At 40.9% G+C, this 20,913-nt stretch overlaps 1 protein-coding gene across 1 annotated transcript in view; it reads right to left on the minus strand.

Annotated features, from left to right (window-relative positions):
• Positions 1 to 20,016, minus strand: part of dgkq (diacylglycerol kinase theta) — a 71,886-nt gene extending 51,870 nt beyond the window's left edge. Inside the window, exons 1-2 of the mRNA XM_073922337.1 lie at positions 19,401 to 20,016; positions 5,150 to 5,229 (exon numbers count right to left, since the gene is read on the minus strand). Coding sequence (XP_073778438.1) covers positions 5,150 to 5,229; positions 19,401 to 19,608 — 288 coding nt within the window. The 5' untranslated portion in view covers positions 19,609 to 20,016. The remainder of the gene's footprint in view (positions 1 to 5,149; positions 5,230 to 19,400) is intronic.
• Between the last annotated feature and the right edge of the window lie 897 nt (positions 20,017 to 20,913).

Consider the following 20,913-nt stretch of genomic DNA (forward strand, 5'->3'; position numbering starts at 1 on the left):
ACATAACCCGAGCATAACAAGAAACATAACCAGAACATAACAAGAAACATAACCAGAACATAACCAGAAACATAACATGAACATAACCCGAGCATAACAAGAAACATAACCACAACATAACAAGAAACATAACCAGAACATAACCAGAAACATAACATGAACATAACCCGAGCATAACAAGAAACATAACCAGAACATATACCAAACATAACCCGAGCATAACAAGACACATAACCAAAATATAACCCAAACGTAACCAGAGCATAACAAAACGCATAACCAGAAACATAACTTGAACATAACCCAAGCATAACCAGACATATAACATGAACAAAAACATAAAGCAATCAAAATGTAACCCAAACATAACCCAAACATTATCCGGTAAAAAAACAGAAACATAACTTGAACAAAACCAGAAAGCAATCAAAACAAAACCCAAACATAACCCTGTCATAACTAGAAACATAACCAGAACATAAACCGTACATAACTCAAGCATAACCAGAAACATAACCACACAACATGACCCGAATATAACCAGAGCATAAACAGAAACATAACCTGAAAAAAAGCAGAAAGCAATCAAAACATAACCCAAACATAACCCGAACATAACCCAAACATAACTAGAATATAAAATAAGCATCATCCAGAAACAGAACCAGAAACATAACTTAAACAAAACCAGAAAGCAATCAAAATGCAACCTAAACATGATGCAGCATAACCCGGAACATAACCAGAACATAATCCTAACATACAAGAAACATAAGCAGAACAAAACCAGAAAGCAATCAAAACCTAACACAAACAGAACCTAAACATACCCCGAACATAGCCTGAAAAAACAGAAAATAATCAAAACACAACCCGAACATAACCCAAGCATAAACAGAAACATAACTAGAACATAAACCAAACATAATCCAAGCATAACCAGTAACATAACCAAAACAAAACCAGAACATACCCAGAACATATCCCGAACGTAACCTCAACAAAACCTCAAGAAAATCTGAACATAACCAGAACAAAACCAGGAACATACCCTGGACAAAACCAGAAAGCAATAAAAATGCAACCACAACATAACTCGAACATAACCCAAACATAACCCAAACAAAACCCAATTATAACGCAAACATAACCAGAAACAATGAAAATGGAACCAGCACATATCCTGAACATAACCCCAGCATAACAAGAAACATATGCAGAACAAAACCAGAGAGCAATCACAACGCAATCCGAACATAACCCAAGCATAACCATAACATAACCTGAATAAAACCAGAAAGCATTTAAAATGCAACCCGAATATAACACAAGCATAAACAGAAACATAACCAGAACATAACATGAATAAAACCAGAGAGCAATCAAAACGTAACCCAAACAGAACCCAAACATACCCCGAACATAACCCAAACATAACCCTAGCCAAACCATAAAAATAACCTTAAAAAAAAAAACAGAAAGCAATCAAAAAACAACCCAAACATAACCCTGTCATAACCAAAACAGCAATCAAAACCAGCTATCAAAACGAAACCTGGACAAAACCCGAAGATAACCAAAAGATATAAGGAATATAATCCCAACAGAACCGCAACATAGAAAACCTGAACATAACCAGAACTTAACCCAAACATAACAAGTACATGACTAGAATGTATCAATGTACCATCTAGCTTGACATTCAACCATTATGTGAAGACTGTGGAGTGATAAAGAGATTATAAATAATGTTTCAGTGTCCGAATGTAAATATGCATTCACAATTAAGTCCTGCAGAGCTCTAGAAAAGAGTAATAAACCAAATGACTACATATTTTCATATCAGCAAGGCCAATTAAACAAGATTAGGAGAGCATTTGAATAAGTCTATAAGCTGGTCAATGACGGCCCTGCATTATGTCAGTACAGTGACTTTATCAGGGTTTATAATCAGAGGAAAAATAAAAAAGTTCCTCTGTAAATGAGCCACTATTTTATATACCTTATTAGTTTTTTTGGAAACAGCCTCTGTCAGAAGTTTTGCTCGATAAAACAAATAATGACAAGTTAAATACATTAAACTCAATGACTGGTGTATGTACTAATGTCAAATCCTTTTCTGCAGTTAATTATGATTAAAATAATTTTAATCTACTAAAAGCCATAAAAATATCTATTTAAAAACAAATAGTACTAAATAATAAATACATACATAAATAAATGATTTAATAAAAAATAAATAAATAAAATAAAGTTTTGGGTTGGAGGGGGGAAATCTGATATAGATCAGCTGCTTTCTTTTGGCACTCTGTAATTGTATTTTTCAATGACAATTAAGTTTATCTTGTCAAATCCCTTCCATCTAAATGTTTGCTGCATAAAGTACAACAAATGATGACATACTGTAAATGCATTTAACACAATAAATAGTGCAAGCACTAATTTCACAGTATTTTTTTGTAATTAATGCAAATAAACATAACAGACATGAAAATACATATATAATATAATATAATATAATAAAATAAAAAATACATTAAAAATTAAACACCAAAAAATTAAACAAAATAAAATAAAAGCCAAAACAAACAAACAAACAAAAATAAAATAAAACTAAAACATGACAAAAAATTAAATTAAGTTAAAACAAACAAAAAAGAAACAACAAAAGAAACAAAAATTACAATAAAACAATTAAACAATAAAACACACAAAAATCTAATAAATCAAACAAAACAAAAAATAAAACAAAATAAATGAAAGCTAAAACAAACAAAAAAAACAAACCAAATTAAAAAAAAACAAACAAACAAAAATGTAAATAAAACAAACAAAACAAAAAATAAAACAAAATAAAATGAAAGCTAAAACAAACAAAAAACTAAAACAAACAAAAATAAATAAAACACAACAATGAAAAGTAAGCAGTAAGCGTTAAATAACTGATGTAGTTTATAATGCAGATTAATACGTTTATAATTCAGAGTCACGCAGGTGATGCACAGCAAACATCAGACACTAATTGTGATCTGTCCTGCATGATCATACACTCATTCACTCTTCATTAACAGCAGAATTATTCAAGACTTCATGTTTAGTGTGATCACTGCATCAATAATGACCAATTAATGTGGAATAAACAAAATCACAAGCATAATAACTGCAGATCTGCTCTGTTTTTGTTCTCTTGCATGCACCTCATTTACCCTATATACAGCTCAAAGCAGACGTTTACATACACTGCATAAAGGCACATAACCATTTAAAAGAAAGTCAGATGTTAATGTGACTAAACTCTCTCTTAGATAAGTCAGGATTATCATCTGTTTCTGTTGTGCGTAACAGCAGAATAATGAGAGAGATGTGTTTAGAGAAATTGTTATAACTCTTCTTGAAAGTCAAGTTTACACACAATAAGATTATTCTGCCTCTAGAAAAGCTCAGATGATGATGTCGAGGTTTTGGAAGTTTCTGATTGGCTAATTGACAACATTTGAGTTAATGTGAGGCACAACAGTAGAATAGTATTGAAGGAAAAGCTCAAACACACTGCTTCCTTGTGTGACAACATGGAGAATCAACAAACCAGAATCAACAACAAAGCCAGATTACCATTAGCTGAATGACACTGGGAAACAGACTAATGTTTGGAGACATGTCCTGTGCTCTGATGGAGCTACGATTGAACTGTTTGGTCATAATGAGCAGTGTTACATTTGGAGGACAAAGGGGAAAGCGCACACGCCTAGAACACCATCCCAACTGTGCAGTATGGGGGCGGCAGCATCATGTTGGGGGGCTGTTTTGCTGCAGGAGGGACTGGTCCACTTCACAGCATAGATGGCATCATGAAGACAGAACATTATGGAGAAATACTGAAGCAACATCTCAACACATCAGCCAGGACATTACAACTTGGCCACAAATGGGTCAAACAGACCATGACCCTGAGCATACTGCCAAATTAGTTCAAATGTGCTTTAAGGACAACAGAATGAATGTTTTGGAGTGGCCATCACAAAGCCCTGATCTCAATCCTATAAAGAATGTGTGGGCAGCCTACAAATCTGACTCAGTTACAGCAATTCTGCAGGAGGATTGAGCTAAAACTCCTGCAAACTATTGTGAGAAGCTTGTGGAAGGAGACCCAAAACATTTGACCAAAGTTATACAGGTTAAATACCACAGAAATGTGTGTAAACTTTTGACTGTCTAGAAATTAATAAACAATTCTCGCATTATTCTGGCATTTAGCAAATGTAAATGATTTAGGTAATCCTAACAGACCTAAAATAGTAAAGGTTTAGTCTGATTTACCATCAGACACTTTTAAAAAAATGGGTGGTTTCCTTTTTTTACAGTGTATGAAAACATTTCTGGTTTTAACTGTACTTCATACGCTTTTACGTTCCCAATTTTTATTGTTTTCTTAAATACTTTGTTTAAATTTTGATTTATAATATTAATAGTACATTTTAGAAAATATTTATTTATGTTCATTAGTTATATATTAAAACTCTTTTCTTAAACATTTTCATTCATTCATTTTCTTGTTGGCTTAGTACCTTTATTAATCCGGGGTCGCCACAGTGGAATGAACTGCCAACTTATCCAGCAATTTTTTACGCAGCTGATGCCCTTCCAGCCGCAACCCATCTCTGGGAAACATCCACACATTCACACACACACTCATACACTATGGACAATTTAGCCTACCCAATTCACCTGTACCACATGTGTTTGGGCTGTGGAGTAAACCGGAGCACCCGGAGGAAACCCACGCGAACGCAGGGAGAACATGCAAACTCCACACAGAAACGCCAACTGAGCCAAGGATCAAACCAGCGACCTTCTTGCTGTGAGGCGACAGCACTACCTACTGCGCCACTGCCTGGCCCTCCTAAACATTTTATTTAAATTTTAAAAACAGATATATAAAATAATTGGATAAAACGTTCCAGTGTTTCCTTATTGATATTAGTAAATGCGTTTACTAATTATGAAGTGTGACCACTCAACTATTGTTGTTTTATCAAATCACTGTGCAGATGCATTATTCTATGTAAATTTTCAGGGGTAAAGCATGCACGTTACTCACAGATTTGTTGAGGTTTACACATATAGAATAATAATGATGATTTTTACTCACCCGAACTTGTGTGGGAGTCATACATGAACACACAGTCCTGATGTGCTTCATACACTTCTCATGAGACATGAAGTTACACACTGCAAAGAAACACACACACACACACACATTTAGTGTAGGCCACAAAAAACACAGTGCAAAGAGAGTCGATGAGCAGTGTTTAGAGTTCATAGACAGGGTCTTACACATTTGCACACCTGTGCATAAAGTTAAACTGAATTTTTTTAGATGTTAATATCATGATCAGACAGTATTCAGAATATCTATAGTCTGTAGTGATCCAGCACAGCAACAAAACACACATTGAGAAGATAGAAGCTTCCCAAGTTTGCAAAAAACAGGGTTTTACCAATGAGGGGCGGGGTTGGGGGAGGGGTTTAGAGACACACCTCCTTTTTAAAATCCTACATTTGCATAATAAAATGTGTCTGATTTCGTATCAGTTAGCTACTTATTATTCAGTAAGAATTTGACAGAGTTTTCAGTTTTGGATGAACTATCCCTTTAAAGATTGATCCCTTTTTGGGTCATGACTGAAAGGGCAAGATCTCGGAAACAAGCGGCCGAAATGAGTTTCCTTCACAGGGTGGCAGGGCGCACTCTTATAGACAGGGTGAGGAGCTCTGACACTCGGGATGAGCTCGGAGTAGAGCCGCTGCTCCTCCACATTCAGAGAAGTCAGCTGAGGTGGCTCGGGCATCTGTTGCAGATGCCTCCTGGATGCCTACCTAGGGAGGTGTTCCAGGCTTGTCCCACCGGGAGGAGGCCTTGGGAAAGACCAAGGACACCCTGGAGGGACTATGTCTCTCGGCTGGCCTGGGAACGCCTTGGGATCCCCCCGGAGGAGCTGGAGGATGTGTCTGGGGAGAGGGAAGTCTGGGGTTCTCTCCTAAGACTGCTGCCCCCGCGACCCGGCCCCGGATGAGCGGCAGAAGATGAATGAATATCCCTTTAAAGATCTGGTTTGTACTCAAAACCACTCACTGGGTTTCCCAAACCAATAAGCCAATCTTAAAAATGGCTTACTATTTACTCACCCTCAAGTGCTTTTAAAGGTTCACAAAACCCTCAAGTACTTTTTTTTTTGAGATGTTAACAGATGTGTGTGTGCGTTGAGCATCAGTTAGGACAGTGTCAGCACCTGTTAGCTTTAATTGTGGGGAAAACTGCATAATGTTGAGCTTTTGCCAGCTGATTTCAGCTTCCTGGTTTAAAATTATTTTTTGGGCAGATCAAAATTGGAGACGTAGCGCAAAACTGCAAGTGCCAGTGAAGGGTAGTTCATGAACGATTCGTTCATTTTAAACGAATCTTCAATATGACTGGAACTATTAGTCCTCTCAGGGAGTGATTCGTTCGTCCACACGTGCGCACATTTGTGCAGGTGGTATCGTGGAAAGGCAGAAGCCAATTATATGCGTTTAGAGCCGGAAAAAGAATTGAATTTAAAGGTGAACTAATTCTCATGGCTCCTATCGACTCAGACTGTGTACCTTGGTTAAGATTCGATGTGACTGTCAGTGTAACATGAACGAACCCCTGACATTTGAAGACATGAAGAGATGAACTGAGCAAAGAGACAACAATACCTTCAGACAAAAGAGCAGGCCAACACTGAATTATTATTTTCTCCTTATAGTATTCTATTTATGACTTATTTCGGGCTAGTTGTGGATGTGTTTGGAAGCAATTCGTAACATTTAAATAATATTTTGGCAAATTGAACCAAATGAACGAAATGACTCGAAAAACGATTCGTTCATCTTGATGAACGAGACTCAAAGATCCGAGTCAGTAAAATGATCTGAACTTCCCATCACTAGCAAGTGCAAAGATGACGCGCCGGTTTCTCATTATTATTCATAGCTGAGTTTTATTATCCTATGAAAAGAGCCGGCTTCTTTATTATTCATGACTGCTGTGCTTTCTGAAGGCAAGACAGACCTGCCAGAGCCAAGCTGTGAGACTCTATATTAATGGCTGGGTGAGACCGCATCCACGGACCCACGGCACACAGTATTTATCTGTTCATGAAGGCTCGTGTGCAGGGCCGGTGCGTCCATAGAGGCGACCTAGGCGGCCGCCTAGGGCGGCAGTATAGAGAGGGCGGCATCCGCGACACCTCCCTTACCACCCGCGTCCTCAGATATATTCGCCCATAGACGACAGAATAGAGAGGGCGGCGTCAGCGACACCTCCAGCAGCACCCGCGTGTCCTCAGTTGTATCCGCGCATAGGGCGGCAGAATAGAGAGGGCAGTGTCCGCGACACCTCCCTCCCTCCCTCCCTCCCTCAGCACCCGCGTGTCCTCAGTTGTATCCGCGCATAGGGCGGCAGAATAGAGAGCGCAGTGTCCGCGACACCTCCCTCCCTCCCTCCCTCAGCACCCGCGTGTCCTCAGTTGTATCCGCGCATAGGGCGGCAGAATAGAGAGCGCAGTGTCCGCGACACCTCCCTCCCTCCCTCCCTCCCTCAGCACCCGCGTGTCCTCAGTTATATCCGCGCATAGTGGGCTGGAAAAGAGGTCCGCGACACCTCACTTCATTTTCATAACCGGTCACTTTCGTTTTCACATTGGGGTTGAGGGCGGCATGATGGTCCTCTGCCTAGAGCGGCAGTTCAGCTAGCTCCGGCCCTGGTCGTATGTGTTTGTTTTCATGATCTACAGGGTTCGTTGCATGTTTTCCCCGTGATGCTGTCAGGGCCGATACAGCAAAGCTGTTTGTGAGCAGCAAGTATTTTTGTCAGGAGAGCAGTACGAGAATTGGAGAATGGCGGACGTTGTCTTTTTTCAGGAGTTTGTTCACATTTAGACACGTCGCCGTGCTGCTGTGTTCACCTAAATCCTCCAGATTACCAGCAGGGCTAATGGTTAAATTAGACAGGGCAAGAGACCTGCTGCACTGAGTCTGCATTCAGACCCAGGGATTGAGGGAGAATCCTCATTTATAGTGTTTATATGAACACCATTATCTGACATAAGTTGTGGTTGTCTGTATATGAAATTAGGAATAACAAATGTAGCAGGGCATTCAATTACTGTTTATTTCTTTGCATTTTAACTGTGTAAACTATAAACTCATGCGTCTCCTCACGGTTTGTGTCTCATTTTGTGCATCGACTGGACTAACAACAGTTGCTCACTCCCCTCCTTCTCCCCTGCTCTGCTGGCCACGCCCACTCCTGCCCTTTGCTCGCGGAGCTCCGCCCATTATGATGCATCCTTTAAAAAATTCTGCTGTAGACCTGAACCGAAAGTGGGGTGTGTCATGACCATTTAAAGGAACAGTTCACTTAAAAAAAATTACTTACTATTTAGTCTTCCTCAAGTGGTTTTAAACCTTTAAGATTTTTTTTTCTTCTGCTAAACAGAAAAGAAAATACTTAGAAAAATTCTGTAAACCTGTAACCACAGACTTCAATTTTCATACTATGGAAGTCAGAGGTTTCAGGTTTTTCAGCATTCTTCAAAATATTCAACAGAATAAGCCTCATAGAGGCTTGCAGCAAGTGAAGATTCAGTCAATTAAGAGAGCATTTTCATAATTTAGTGTGAACTGTCCCTTTAAGACTTCGCTGCTCATGAAAACAGTAATTCTTCAAAGAATCGTTGATCCAATCAATAAGCGACAGCCTTTATGACCCACGGCACAGTTTCGCTTCAGCCCTCGGCACAGACTGAAGCCACTGGCGGTTTTCAGGCTCATCCGACAGGAAGTGATGTCACTGGCCGGGCTGAGCTCTGCCACTATCACAACCACAAGAGCAAAAAAACACACACAGACACACTCTCACACACATGCATGCTTGGCAATTCACCAACACAATGTTATAAATATCTGTAAATTAGCATAGACTTTGTTTCTGTAATCATGTCTACTTATTTCCCAGAGCTCAGAAATCTGATCAGCACAAACAACTAGTGTAGACAGACTATTAATAATCAATAACTATTAAAAATGACTTAAAATAGCAACGTGCACTGTAAAAAAAAAAATCTGTAGCATTCATTCATTTTCTTTTCAGCTTAGTCCCTTTATTAATCTGGGGTAGCCACAGCGGAATGAACTGCCAACTATTCCAGTTTTACGCAGCGGATGCCCTTCCAGCCGCAACCCATCTCTGGGAAACATCCATACACTCATTCACACACATACACTACCGTTAATTTAGCCTACCCAGTTCCCCTATAGCGCATGTGTTTGGACTGTGGGGGAAACCGGAGCACCCGGAGGAAACCCACGCCGCTGTAAAGTAGCAGTTTTCCATATTTTGTGATTCATGTTTTTATTTTTCCCTGCTTATTTCTGCTTCTGAATTGCATCATGGGATCTTGATCTCACTTCCAACAACTTTTAACCATAGAAAGTGAGAAAAAGCCTGAATATTGCTGCTGACCATGTCCATCCCTTTATGAGCACAGTGTCTCCATCCTCCAGCAGGATAACGCACCATGTCATAAAGCTCAATCATCTCAGACTGGCTTCTTGAACATAGACTGTTGGGGAAACCAGAGGAAACCTACGCCAACACGGGGAGAACATGCAAACTCCACACAGAAACACCAACTGACCCAGCCGGGACTCGAACCAGAGACCTTCCCAAAACTGACATATTTCTGAAAATAAGACAGTGTTTTTACTTGTCTACACTGCAACTAATTTTTTTTACTTCTATTTTCTGTCTTTTTCCTAATCCTAAGAACAAAAAAATGTTAAATCAAGAAGCTTTTTACAGACAAGCAAACTGATTAAATGAATAGTCTTGTTTTCAGAAATAATGTGAGTTTTTCCTTGAAGCAAAATAATCAGACAATAGAGTGAGAATATATATATTTTTAACAAAGCAACAACAAGATTATATTTCTTACCCCATTGGTAGATTATTTTGCTTCTTTTAAGGAAAAAACTTCATTTTGACTCATTATTTATTTAGCCACTTAAACTCTGCAGACCCGGTACCTTTCGCTTTCAGATTTAAAGGGCTAGCGTTGCACCAGACCCCCGTAAGTGGTTTTGTTTGAAAGTGTAGAATCTATATTTTATGCACATGTGCATCACTTTGGTTTTTATTCTACTGTACAAAAGTTATTTAAACTTAAATACACAGTATTCTGGATACCCGAGCTGGGTATTTTACATTGGTTCATTTCATATTTTTTATATGACACATGTACAAGTTATAGCTCAAATGAAAGCTCTTGCCGGTGCTCATACGGTTCTAGCATTCTTTTTGCTGAATTATATTCACATATCAAACAGTTGTTGAATGAATCTTGGTGTTTCCATGGCGCAGAAATGTAAACAATACATTCATAATCAATAAGCAGCCCCAGATAGCACAGACAGCTGTCATCTCTTACCTTATGCTGTGGTCAGGGCTATTCTCCTCTGTTTTTGAGCTGATGTGCATAAGTAATGCTTTTATATGTCTGACGTGGTCCAAACACAGTGAATTATGTTTGATCAAACAAAAGAATAGTGAAATATGAAAACAATAATCGCTCCCTGTGGCTTGTACAGCACCTCTCATCAGTTGGAATACAATAACTTTTGCATAGATTATGGTGGAGACAGTTTTATTTTCTCCTATGATTACAGACATGTGCAGGAACCACCAACATTAATTACAGCACACTAGACCACACACAACGTAAAAGATACACTTTCAAATTTGAGTTTATAAAAAAAATACAAAAAGCGCCTCTATTTTTAGGTGTTTATTATAACACAGACGAGATATACACATATATTTTAAACACTTTCAATAGTGTTTTATGAAAATTCAAAGAGTTTTCTTTAAAATGATACCAAATTTGTGCATTTACACCTCTGCATGTGGATTTGGGAAGCTTTTCAATTTGGGTGGGCAAAATCCAGGCAGAAATCCTCAAATAGCAGCAGAGTTTAAGTGGTTAAACAAGACAATATGTTTTGCTTTACTCCGCAAAAATGTTTTATTTTGTTTGTAGTCCAAATATCTACAAATTCTTAAATCAAGGAGCGTTTTCTAGACAAGTGAAAAATATAGTCTTGTTTTAAGAAATAATGTCAAAAATGAAGTGAGTTTTTCCTTAAAGCAAGCTAAATAATGTGGCAAAGGGGTGAGTAAAGTAATCTGATGTCAAAACAAAGAGCAAGATTATTTTTCTTACCCATTTGACAAATTATTTTTTTTACTTTAAGGAAAAGCTCACTTAAATTTGATTCATTATTTCTGAAAACAAAACCGTGAAGTTCATTTTACATGAGATTTTTGTTTAACATTTGTGTCTGACTACCACTAAGAAAACTAAATGTCCTTCTCTTCTTAAATATGGTTTACAGTTAAATGTAACTAGTTCATACACTCTAAAAATGCTGTGTTGTCAAAACCCAACATTGGGTCACATGTGGACAAACTCAACATGATTCATTCATTCATTCATTCATTTTCTTGTCGGCTTAGTCCCTTTATTAATCTGGGGTCGCCACTGCGGAATGAACCGCCAACTTATCCAGCACATTTTTACACAGCGGATGCCCTTCCAGCCGCAACCCATCTCTGGGAAACATCCACACACACATTCACACACACACACTCATACACTGTGGACAATTTATCCTACCCAGGAGCACCCAGAGGAAACCCACGAGAACGCAGGGAGAACATGCGAACTCCACACAGAAACCCCAACTGAGCCGAGGCTCGATTCAGCGACCCGGTGACCTTCTTGCTGTGAAATGACACTTTTTTAAAATGACACTTTTAAACCCAAAGGTTGTTTTTTTTCTTATTTGACCCAACATCAAAATCACCCCAACCAGTCTGATATAAAGACTTCTCCACAGTAATTTTATTTATCTCCCACCGTTGTCAGATTGTTTAGCTTGTTTTAAGAAAAAGCTGACTTAATCTTAACCTACATCAAGAAGCATTCTATAGACAAGCAAAAAATAGCCTCATTTTAAGAAATAAAGAGTCAAAAAGAAGTGTTTTCCCTTTAAACAAGCTAAATAATCGGTCAATGGAGGAAGTTAGAGTTCACTGTACTCAAATGGCCTCCACAGTCAGCAGATCTCAATCCAATAGAGCAGCTTTGGGATGTGGTGGAACGGGAGATTGGCATCATGGATGTGCAGCCGACAAATCTGCAGCAACTGTGTGATGCTATCATGACAATATGGAGCAAAATCTCTGAGGAATATTTCCAGCAGCTTGTTAAATCTTCGCAATGAAGGATTAAAGCAGTTCTGAAGGCAAGAGGGGGTCCGACTGGCTACTAGTGAGGTGTACCTAATAAAGTGGCCGCTGAGTGTATACATATTTATATCTGCCAAAGTATGGCCAATTTAAGTTATTTTTTATTATCAAATTAAATTTAAAATGACTGTTTTCAACCCAAAATATTGAGTTTGTCTATTTTTGACGCATCATTGGGTCACATAACAACCCATGCATTTTTTATACGGCATTAACTATAGCATTTTACAGTCACAGTGATAAATGCAACTAAACAACTGCATCATTTCATTAATCATCACTACTCTCTCCACCACTGAGCATCATGAACACATTCAGCGACAGTGTGTGTGCATGAGCGTGTGTTTGTGCGTCTGAGTGTGTATGTGTGTGTAAGAGAGAGTACATATGAGTGCATACATGTCTGTGTCCAAGTGTATATGTGTGTATGTGAGAGAGAATGCATGCATGTTTGTGTATCCAAGTGTGTGTGAGAGAGAAATGTGAGTGTGTGTGTGTTTATGTCCGTCTGGCTGCAGCATCCAGTCTGTGTCTTGCTCCATTGGACTTCGTGTTTCCACAGCAACCAGGAAGAGTCAATCACGACTTCTCTGCAGCAGGTTACATAACACACACACACACACACACACACACACGTCTCCTTTCTGCCGTATTCTGCCTGGTAACACACACACCATCACTCAACATCTGCTTTCCTGACCTCATATAGCCACATAAACCCAGTGTGTAAAGCAACCCACTGCTGGAATCAAGACACTCAGGATTATCAATGCCTGCTAGAGAAACAGCAGCGGGCTTCACAAGCTCATTCACACTCGTTTCATTAATGCATGAGGACGAATGTGTGCAGAACTGAGAGGGAGGGAGATTTGGATCAGGAATGAAGGTTTAGATTGAGCGGACTCCTCATAATCAGACTCCAGCGTCTCCAGATAGGCTCTATCACTGATTCTGCAAGGCCGAGTGTTAATAAACCACAACTGAGCATGTCAACCAACACTACCACAGATAACACCTTCACAAAGAGTCATGCACGTGTCTTCTGAAGTCTGCTTTCACAATTCATGTTGAACATTGCTCAATGGTTAGCACTGCTGCCTCACCGCAAGAAGGTCGCTGGTTCCCGACTGGGTCAGTTGGTGTTTCTGTGTGGAGTTTGCATGTTCTCCCAGTGTTGGTGTGTGTATCCTCTGGTTTCCCCCACAGTCCAAACACATAGGGGAATTGATTAACTAAATTGGCCGTAGTGTATGAGTGTGAATGAGTGTGTATGGGTGTTTCCCAGTACTGGGTTGCAGTTGGAAGGGCATCTGCTGCGCAAAACATATGAATAGTTGGTGGTTTGCTGTGGCGACATCTGACAGCGCAGCTCTGTGATTGGTCAGCTTGTTAGCTGTGACCAGTGTAGGCGGGACCGAGAGCCGCACCAACCAGTTGGAGCTCGTGTTTACAAGTGTGGAGTCCCGTGAAGGAGCTCCAGATGGAGACTGTTGTCTTGTGGTTCCCTTATGATTTAAGCTGTTGCTCGTCCACCGGTTCCCGCCTCTGAATGAGCGAGTTTGAGCTACTTGTACATTAAGCAACAAACATTTGTTCTCCATTGGAAAAAAATAACAAACTTGCCTGCAGGTCGCACACCGGAAGCGCTGCTCTGTGTGGCTCGACGCTGACGCAGCGCCATGCATTTTCTATTAGAGTACACACGATGGCGCTTCTAGTTGGTGGCTGGGCGCCGAGGAGAGCCGCCAACTTCAAGAGCCGTTGTGTTTACCCTGATAGAAACCTGTGCTTAGAGTTCTAAAATGCGTCTGAACTGTGTGTTGAACCAGTGGCGTAGCGCAAAATGCGGTGGGGCCCCCTGCAGGGATCACTGACGGGCCCCCTGATGGGGGCGGAGGGGGTGGGTGGTGGGTGGACGAGTCTTCGCTGAGGCCATCTTCCAGCCTAAACCACGACGAATGAAGTTCTGCACAAGACTTTTGGCCAGCGGAGAAATTAAAATGGTCGAGCCCAACTGAGTCTGGTTCTCTCAAAGTTTTTTTTCTTCACTCCCATCAGGTGAAGTTTTTTTCCCTCTCCGCTGTCGCCACTGCCTCGCATGGTTCAGGATTGGTAGAGCTACGCATCGATGACTTTGCTCTTCAGTGTTTGAACTCTCAGTAATGATTAAATCACACTGAACTGAGCTAAACTGAACTGAACTGAACTTAAACACTAAAAACTGAACCACACTGTTCCAGTTACTATGACCATTTATGTGAAGCTGCTTTGACACAATCTACATTGTAAAAGCGCTATACAAATAAAGCTGAATTGAATTGAATTGGAGCGATCACAAACTGAGGGGACGGGGAGAGTCGGTGGAGTGACGACGCACGGAAGCGATCATAAATTGAGTAGTGGGAAAAGGGGGCGAGGTGGAGTGACAACGCGGGGAAGCCTTCACAAACTGAGGAGCGATAACAAACTAAGGAGCGGGAAAGGGAGGGCGGGGTGGAGCGACGACGCGGGGGGGTCTGTGGGGGTGTTCACAAACAAGCGGCGAGAGCATCAAAGTAGCCTCATTTTTAATGAGAACCGGCGGCGAGAAACAGCGCGGCGCGTCTTTTCCGGTGTGGGCGTCGAGGACTTGAAATTAAGTCAACTTTATGGTAATGAGCTATGACGTGGTTCGGCGGCAAGCAATCAGAATGAAGTAGTCCACCCTTTGAGAGGAGTTCAGAGAACACAGACCTGTGAACTTTGGTTTCGACCACAGTTGTTCCCAGGGGTTTGATTATTGCGGTTGCCAGATTTTCAATTATTGATAATCGCGATGACGCAGGGCCTCCTAATCATGCGGGGCCCGTCCGCTACGCCACTGTGTTGAACTGAACCTAAACTGGCACTCTCAGAAGAACCATAATACACACACACACACACACACACACACACACACACACACACACTCTCTGAAATGCGCTGCAGCATATCTACCCAGATGAGAGCTGTGCTGGTCGGACTGCTCATCAAGCATCTCCCGCTGGATCTAATCTCACTATATTTGCTAAACGTGATATTTGATTCATCTTGTTGTCTTTAGCCCCTTTCACACATACAGGCCTTTCCGGAAAATTACCGGCAATTTTCCGGAAAGCTTGTATGTGTGAACAGGTCCTTTTTGAAAATACCGGTAAATTCGTTCTGGCTATTTTCCGGAAAGAGAAGTTGTAACATTACCGGTAATTTGCCGGAATGCTGCGCTGTGTGAATGCAGAAGGAAGATTACCGTAATAAGCGTGTGCACGTCTAGAACGGGCTGACGTGAGACGTCTGCTTTAGCCAATCACAACAGTCAGACGCATTTACGTCCGCGCGGTTTATGAGAATAAAAGCCTTTGAATATTTTTTCCAGACACATTTAGCTGCTAGAAGTTAGTCAGATCACGTTTATGTGTTCTTCTTAATGCTGTGTAAATAATCATGGATAAAATGTTTATGGTAATCCGTTGTTTGTTTACCTTCAAGCTTTGCGTGTGCCCGTGAGCGCCCATAGCGCCAGCACACACACATATCATGAACATCTCGACATGTGAAAGTGTTCCTCCATATGTTTTCATTGGAGTTCTACTCAATACTGATCCATCCGAAGAGTTTGTGATGTAGTCAAATGTTTACAAACACAAGCGCAGCCGTTTACAGCTCATTTGTGGTGAATGATGTCAGAATTTACCGGTATTTTGGAATGGATGTGTGAATGCTCTTTTCCCGAAAATTTCCGTAACGTCCTCGTCTGTGTGAACAGCGCTTTTTTCAATATACCGGTAAAGTCGTTCCGGAAATTTTCCGGATATTTACCGGTATCACTGTGTGAAAGGGGCTTTTATCTAATGACATATTCCCTGACTTATTTTCTGAATCTGTCACTTGTTCACAGGTAACGTGTTTTGGCTGAGCGCAAAGATAAATTAATAATTAATGTATCTACGTACATCCTGTATACTGACTGATCGCTTGCCTTTATTTCCTATTAATGTACAAACGTACTGTACGTTATACTTTAATAATGGCCATTATCGATTATTAACAGTGATATTCAGTGAAAGAGAGGGTGTGTTTCGTGTTTTAAATGAAAGTTAAAGGAGGCAGTGATGTAATGTTATAAATATCCACACAGTGAAGATGACGCTCAAATAATTCAGGAAATAAATAATGCTCAGCTCACAAGACCTCTATTGTACTTTACAAAAGCCGAGTTATTTTTAACCCATTGTTGTGTCAACCCAAAAGCTTAGCTTAACCCAAATTACCCAATATTTATTTTGTCCTTATTTGACCCAGCTGTTGGGTTAAAACAAGCCAGCACCTTTATTAGTGTATTCAACTCCAGAACTCTCGCTCATTTTCCTTCAGCTTAGTTTGTTATTTTTCAAAGGTCACCACAGTGGAATGAACCGCCAACTATTCCAGCATATGTTTTACACAGCGGATACCCTTCCAGCTGCAACCCATCACTGGCAAACACTTATTCACACACACACATATACACTACGGCCAACGTAGTTCATTAACCCTCCTATAGCGCATGTGTTTGGACTATGGGGGAAACCAATGCCAACATGGGGAGAACATGCAAACTCCACACAGAAACACCAACTGACCCAGCTGAGACTCGAACCGGTGACCTTCTTGCTGTAAGGCCACAGTGAACCACCGTATCGCCCTGCTCTAAACAGTTACTCGCTAATTCTTCAGCCGACTGAGCTGCTCGGTAAAGAAACAAACAGACAGAAGGAGGAGAGTAAATCCCGTCTGCCTGTCCTCCATCAATCACACAGACCTCATCAAAGTGTGACTATAGTCAATCCCAGATTCCTGTCCGACAGCAGGAGTGTGTGCATCGATCTGCAGCAATCTGTCTTCTCCGGTTAGTGGACAAATGAGCGGTCGATGTGGACGAGAGACGGAGAGAGGGAGAGATGCTGGACATCCTCCATCTATTTACTACCATCCGCCTCCTTCATTCCCACATCCACAGATCATAACCGGTCAATCAAAACTAGTGGAGATGTCCATTTGGATCAGAATCTGAAAGAGATGCTGGGTTGTTTTTAGGGCTTCAGAAACGAATCGATAATCATCAGGTAGTTTTAATGAATCCCGTTATGGGGATGTTGGGTGGAATTACCGGTGCTGTGTGAAATACAGCTGTCCCCAAGTTCCACGTCCAGCACCGGCATCTCACCTTCGCAACCAGACTAGACATGCTCCGATCAGGATGTTTGCAAGCACTGATTCCTTGTCATGATGATCAAGCAAATCGGTGCTCGTTCAAGCGGGTGACAATCACACTGTGTGAACTATCAAAGACACAATCTGAGAGAATCGCTGACATCTGTGAGATATTCGGCGTGCTGAATATCTGGAGCTGTCGGCGATTCAAATCATGCCGTGTGAAATGTGCTCACAGCACGCTTGTTAAAACAAAACAAAACATTGGGTTTGTCCATATATAATAATATATTATTTGTAAGAATAAAATTAAATGTCTAAATGACCCAAAATGCATTTAAATGACTAAATAACCCCAAAATGCATGAGTATCATCCACTCTAAACACCAAATCACCACAGTATTCTCTGGTAGACTACAGACAGCAGAACAGCACGCTTCTGCAAGACAATATTGTTGACATGTTGATCTGAATGAAAGATGTGGAGCATCAGCATCTCACCTTCACAAATAAACCTGATGATGGGTTCTTTTTAATGATGATTAAAAATGATGATGGCACTTGTTAATCAAGTGGTTTATTTGCAAACAGTGGGATTTTAGAGTGAATTTCTAAACCTAAAATGCATCCAAATGCCTAAATAATCCAAATGCATGAGTATCATCCACTGTATACACCAAATAACCACAGTATTCTCTAGCACTGACAGCAGAACAGCACACTTTTGCACATCAATATTGTTGACATGTTGATCTGAATGAAAGATGTGGAGCACCAGCATCTCACCTTCACAAATAAACCCAATGATGGGGTCATTTTTAATGAACTAATTAAAATGGCACTTGTTAATCAAGTGGTTTATTTACAAACAGTAACTAAACCCAAAATACATCCAAATGCCTATAACCCAAATGCATGATTATCATACACTGTATACACCAAATTACCACAGTATTCTCTAGCACTGACAGCAGAATTAATTAGCTTCTGCAAGACAATATTGTTGACATGTTGATCTGAATGAAAGATGTGGAACACCAGCATCTCACCTTCACAAACCAACCCTTTTTTGCTGCAAAGCATATTTTTATAGTGAAATTAAATGTTTAAATGACCCAGACATGCAGACTGTGAGAATGGTCCAATGCTATGGCATACCTTCAACAAATTAGCATTGTCTAAAATAATAATACCATGGCATGTTTTTGCAAGGCACATAATGACCCATAAAGCATTCAGATGTAAATATCATCCACAGTATTCTCTACTAAAAATCTCAAATTAACACAACATCTGGGTTTGTTCATATTTTAGCCGACATTTGGATTTAAAAAAAGCATTAACAATAAAAATAAATGTCTAGATAAGGCAAGATGCATGAGTATCACCCACTGCTATACGTCAAATTACCACAGTATTCTCTGGTAGACTACAGACAGCAGAACAGCACGCTTTTGCACGTCAATATTGTTGACATGTTGATCTGAATGAAAGATGTGGAGCACCAGCATCTCACCTTCACAAGCAAACCTGACCATGGGGTCATATTTTAATGAACTAATTAAAATGGCACTTGTTAATCAAGTGGTTTATTTACAAAGAGTGGGATTTTAGAGTGGATGTCTAAACCCAAAATGCATCCAAATCCCTATAACCCAAATGCATGAGTATCATCCACTGCTATACGCCAAATCACCACAGTATTCTCCAGCACTGACAGCAGAACAGCACGCTTCTGCAGGACAATATTGTTGACATGTTGAGCTGAATGAATGATGTCGAGCACCAGCGTCTCACCTTCACAAACAAACCCGACGATGCCCCAGATGAAGTCGCTGCAGTGATGGCAGAAGGTCGGTTTGGTGAGCGTGACTTTCCGAAAGCAGTGACCTGGAGCGTTGACCGAGTACCGCGCCTTCGAGCCGGGCGACTGCTGCGCCTTTTTCCGCGCGGGCGCGGGGCTTGAGCTCGGGCTGTCGAGCTTCACCCGCCCGCTGTCTGCCATCGCTTCCAGTGCAGGAGATCCAGTGTCGTGGGAGTCACATATGTGTTCAACTCAACCGATTCACCACGCCACAGTGAATCGCCGAGAGTCGGAAACGCGCTACAGTGAATCAGTGTGACAGAACGCGCGTTTTACCCTGGTTTCCCCGTGAAAGCTCCGGTGTCTGACCGTGTTAAACTCAATCAATGTGCCAGTCTGCCAGAGTTCAGCAGCAGGAGAGATGAACCGCCGCGTCCACACGGATCCTGTAGCGAGTCTTCAGAACGCACAGCTGTGGATGAGCTTTTATTTACTCCGCTTTTCACTCTTTCAGCAGTGTAAACCTTCACTAACACAAGAGACTGTAACTTCCGCCTGTAGTAGAGCTCCGGACACACACACACACACAAACACACTCACACTCATAGCAGGAGCCGCAGCTGTGGCAAGCCGTATTTATATGCATCTCATTAAAATAGACCGTGTCAGCCACTGTCGCTGCTAAAGCTGCATGTACAGTATGTGGTGTCTTTTTTAAATGCTGCATGATTCTTTACATGCCAAAACTTTTAAAACTGGCTAAATTACGAGGTATGCTATCCATCTCAGATGCAGAAAAGCTAGTCCATGCTTTTATGAGCTCTAGGCTGGATTACTGTAACGCCTGTTTCACACCGCAAGCGTCAGCAGCGCGTCAGAGCGAGGCGTGAGCGTCGCCGAAGCAGCAGTGCAGCGATAGTTTCGGCGCTGGGTCTATTTTTGACGCGCTGCTCACGCGCAATTAAAGTGACAGTGCATTTATAATGACCAAAACACATTGAATGACAGTAAAAAGAAGCAATTTTACCCAATAAATGCGTTAATAATGTCAAATGGTTTATATATAGTCATTCAAATTAACTTAAAACGATTAAAAACGGCAACAAACATTTATTTAGGCCCGAACTACAAAACCAAATGTAAAACAATTTTAGTGTCAGTTTTGCTTAAGTTGCACACTAGTGTTGCAGGAGAGGGGAAATAGAATATTTACGGGATTTGTAGTCCATGGCGAAGTGTATTGTGGGTAGTGTAGTTCGGCACGCATGCTGGATGATGTGAGCTCGCTGTGTTCTGTGCAGTTGAGCAGAGGAAGAAAGTTTTAATCGGCTTTGTTTTATGTTCACTCGAGTTATTCCTACCGGGAGCTGTTTGCACTGTGAATCTGACAACACGAAAATAAGTAAAAGAATGGCATGCGTTGGTTACTTTCGTCCGTCTCATCCTCTGCACGAGCATGAATTAACGAGCTGTTATTCTGCCGCTGGACAGCACTGAAGCGGAGAA

This window comes from Danio rerio, chromosome 14 (genome assembly GCF_049306965.1).
Source record: "Danio rerio strain Tuebingen ecotype United States chromosome 14, GRCz12tu, whole genome shotgun sequence".
Lineage (NCBI taxonomy): Eukaryota > Metazoa > Chordata > Actinopteri > Cypriniformes > Danionidae > Danio > Danio rerio.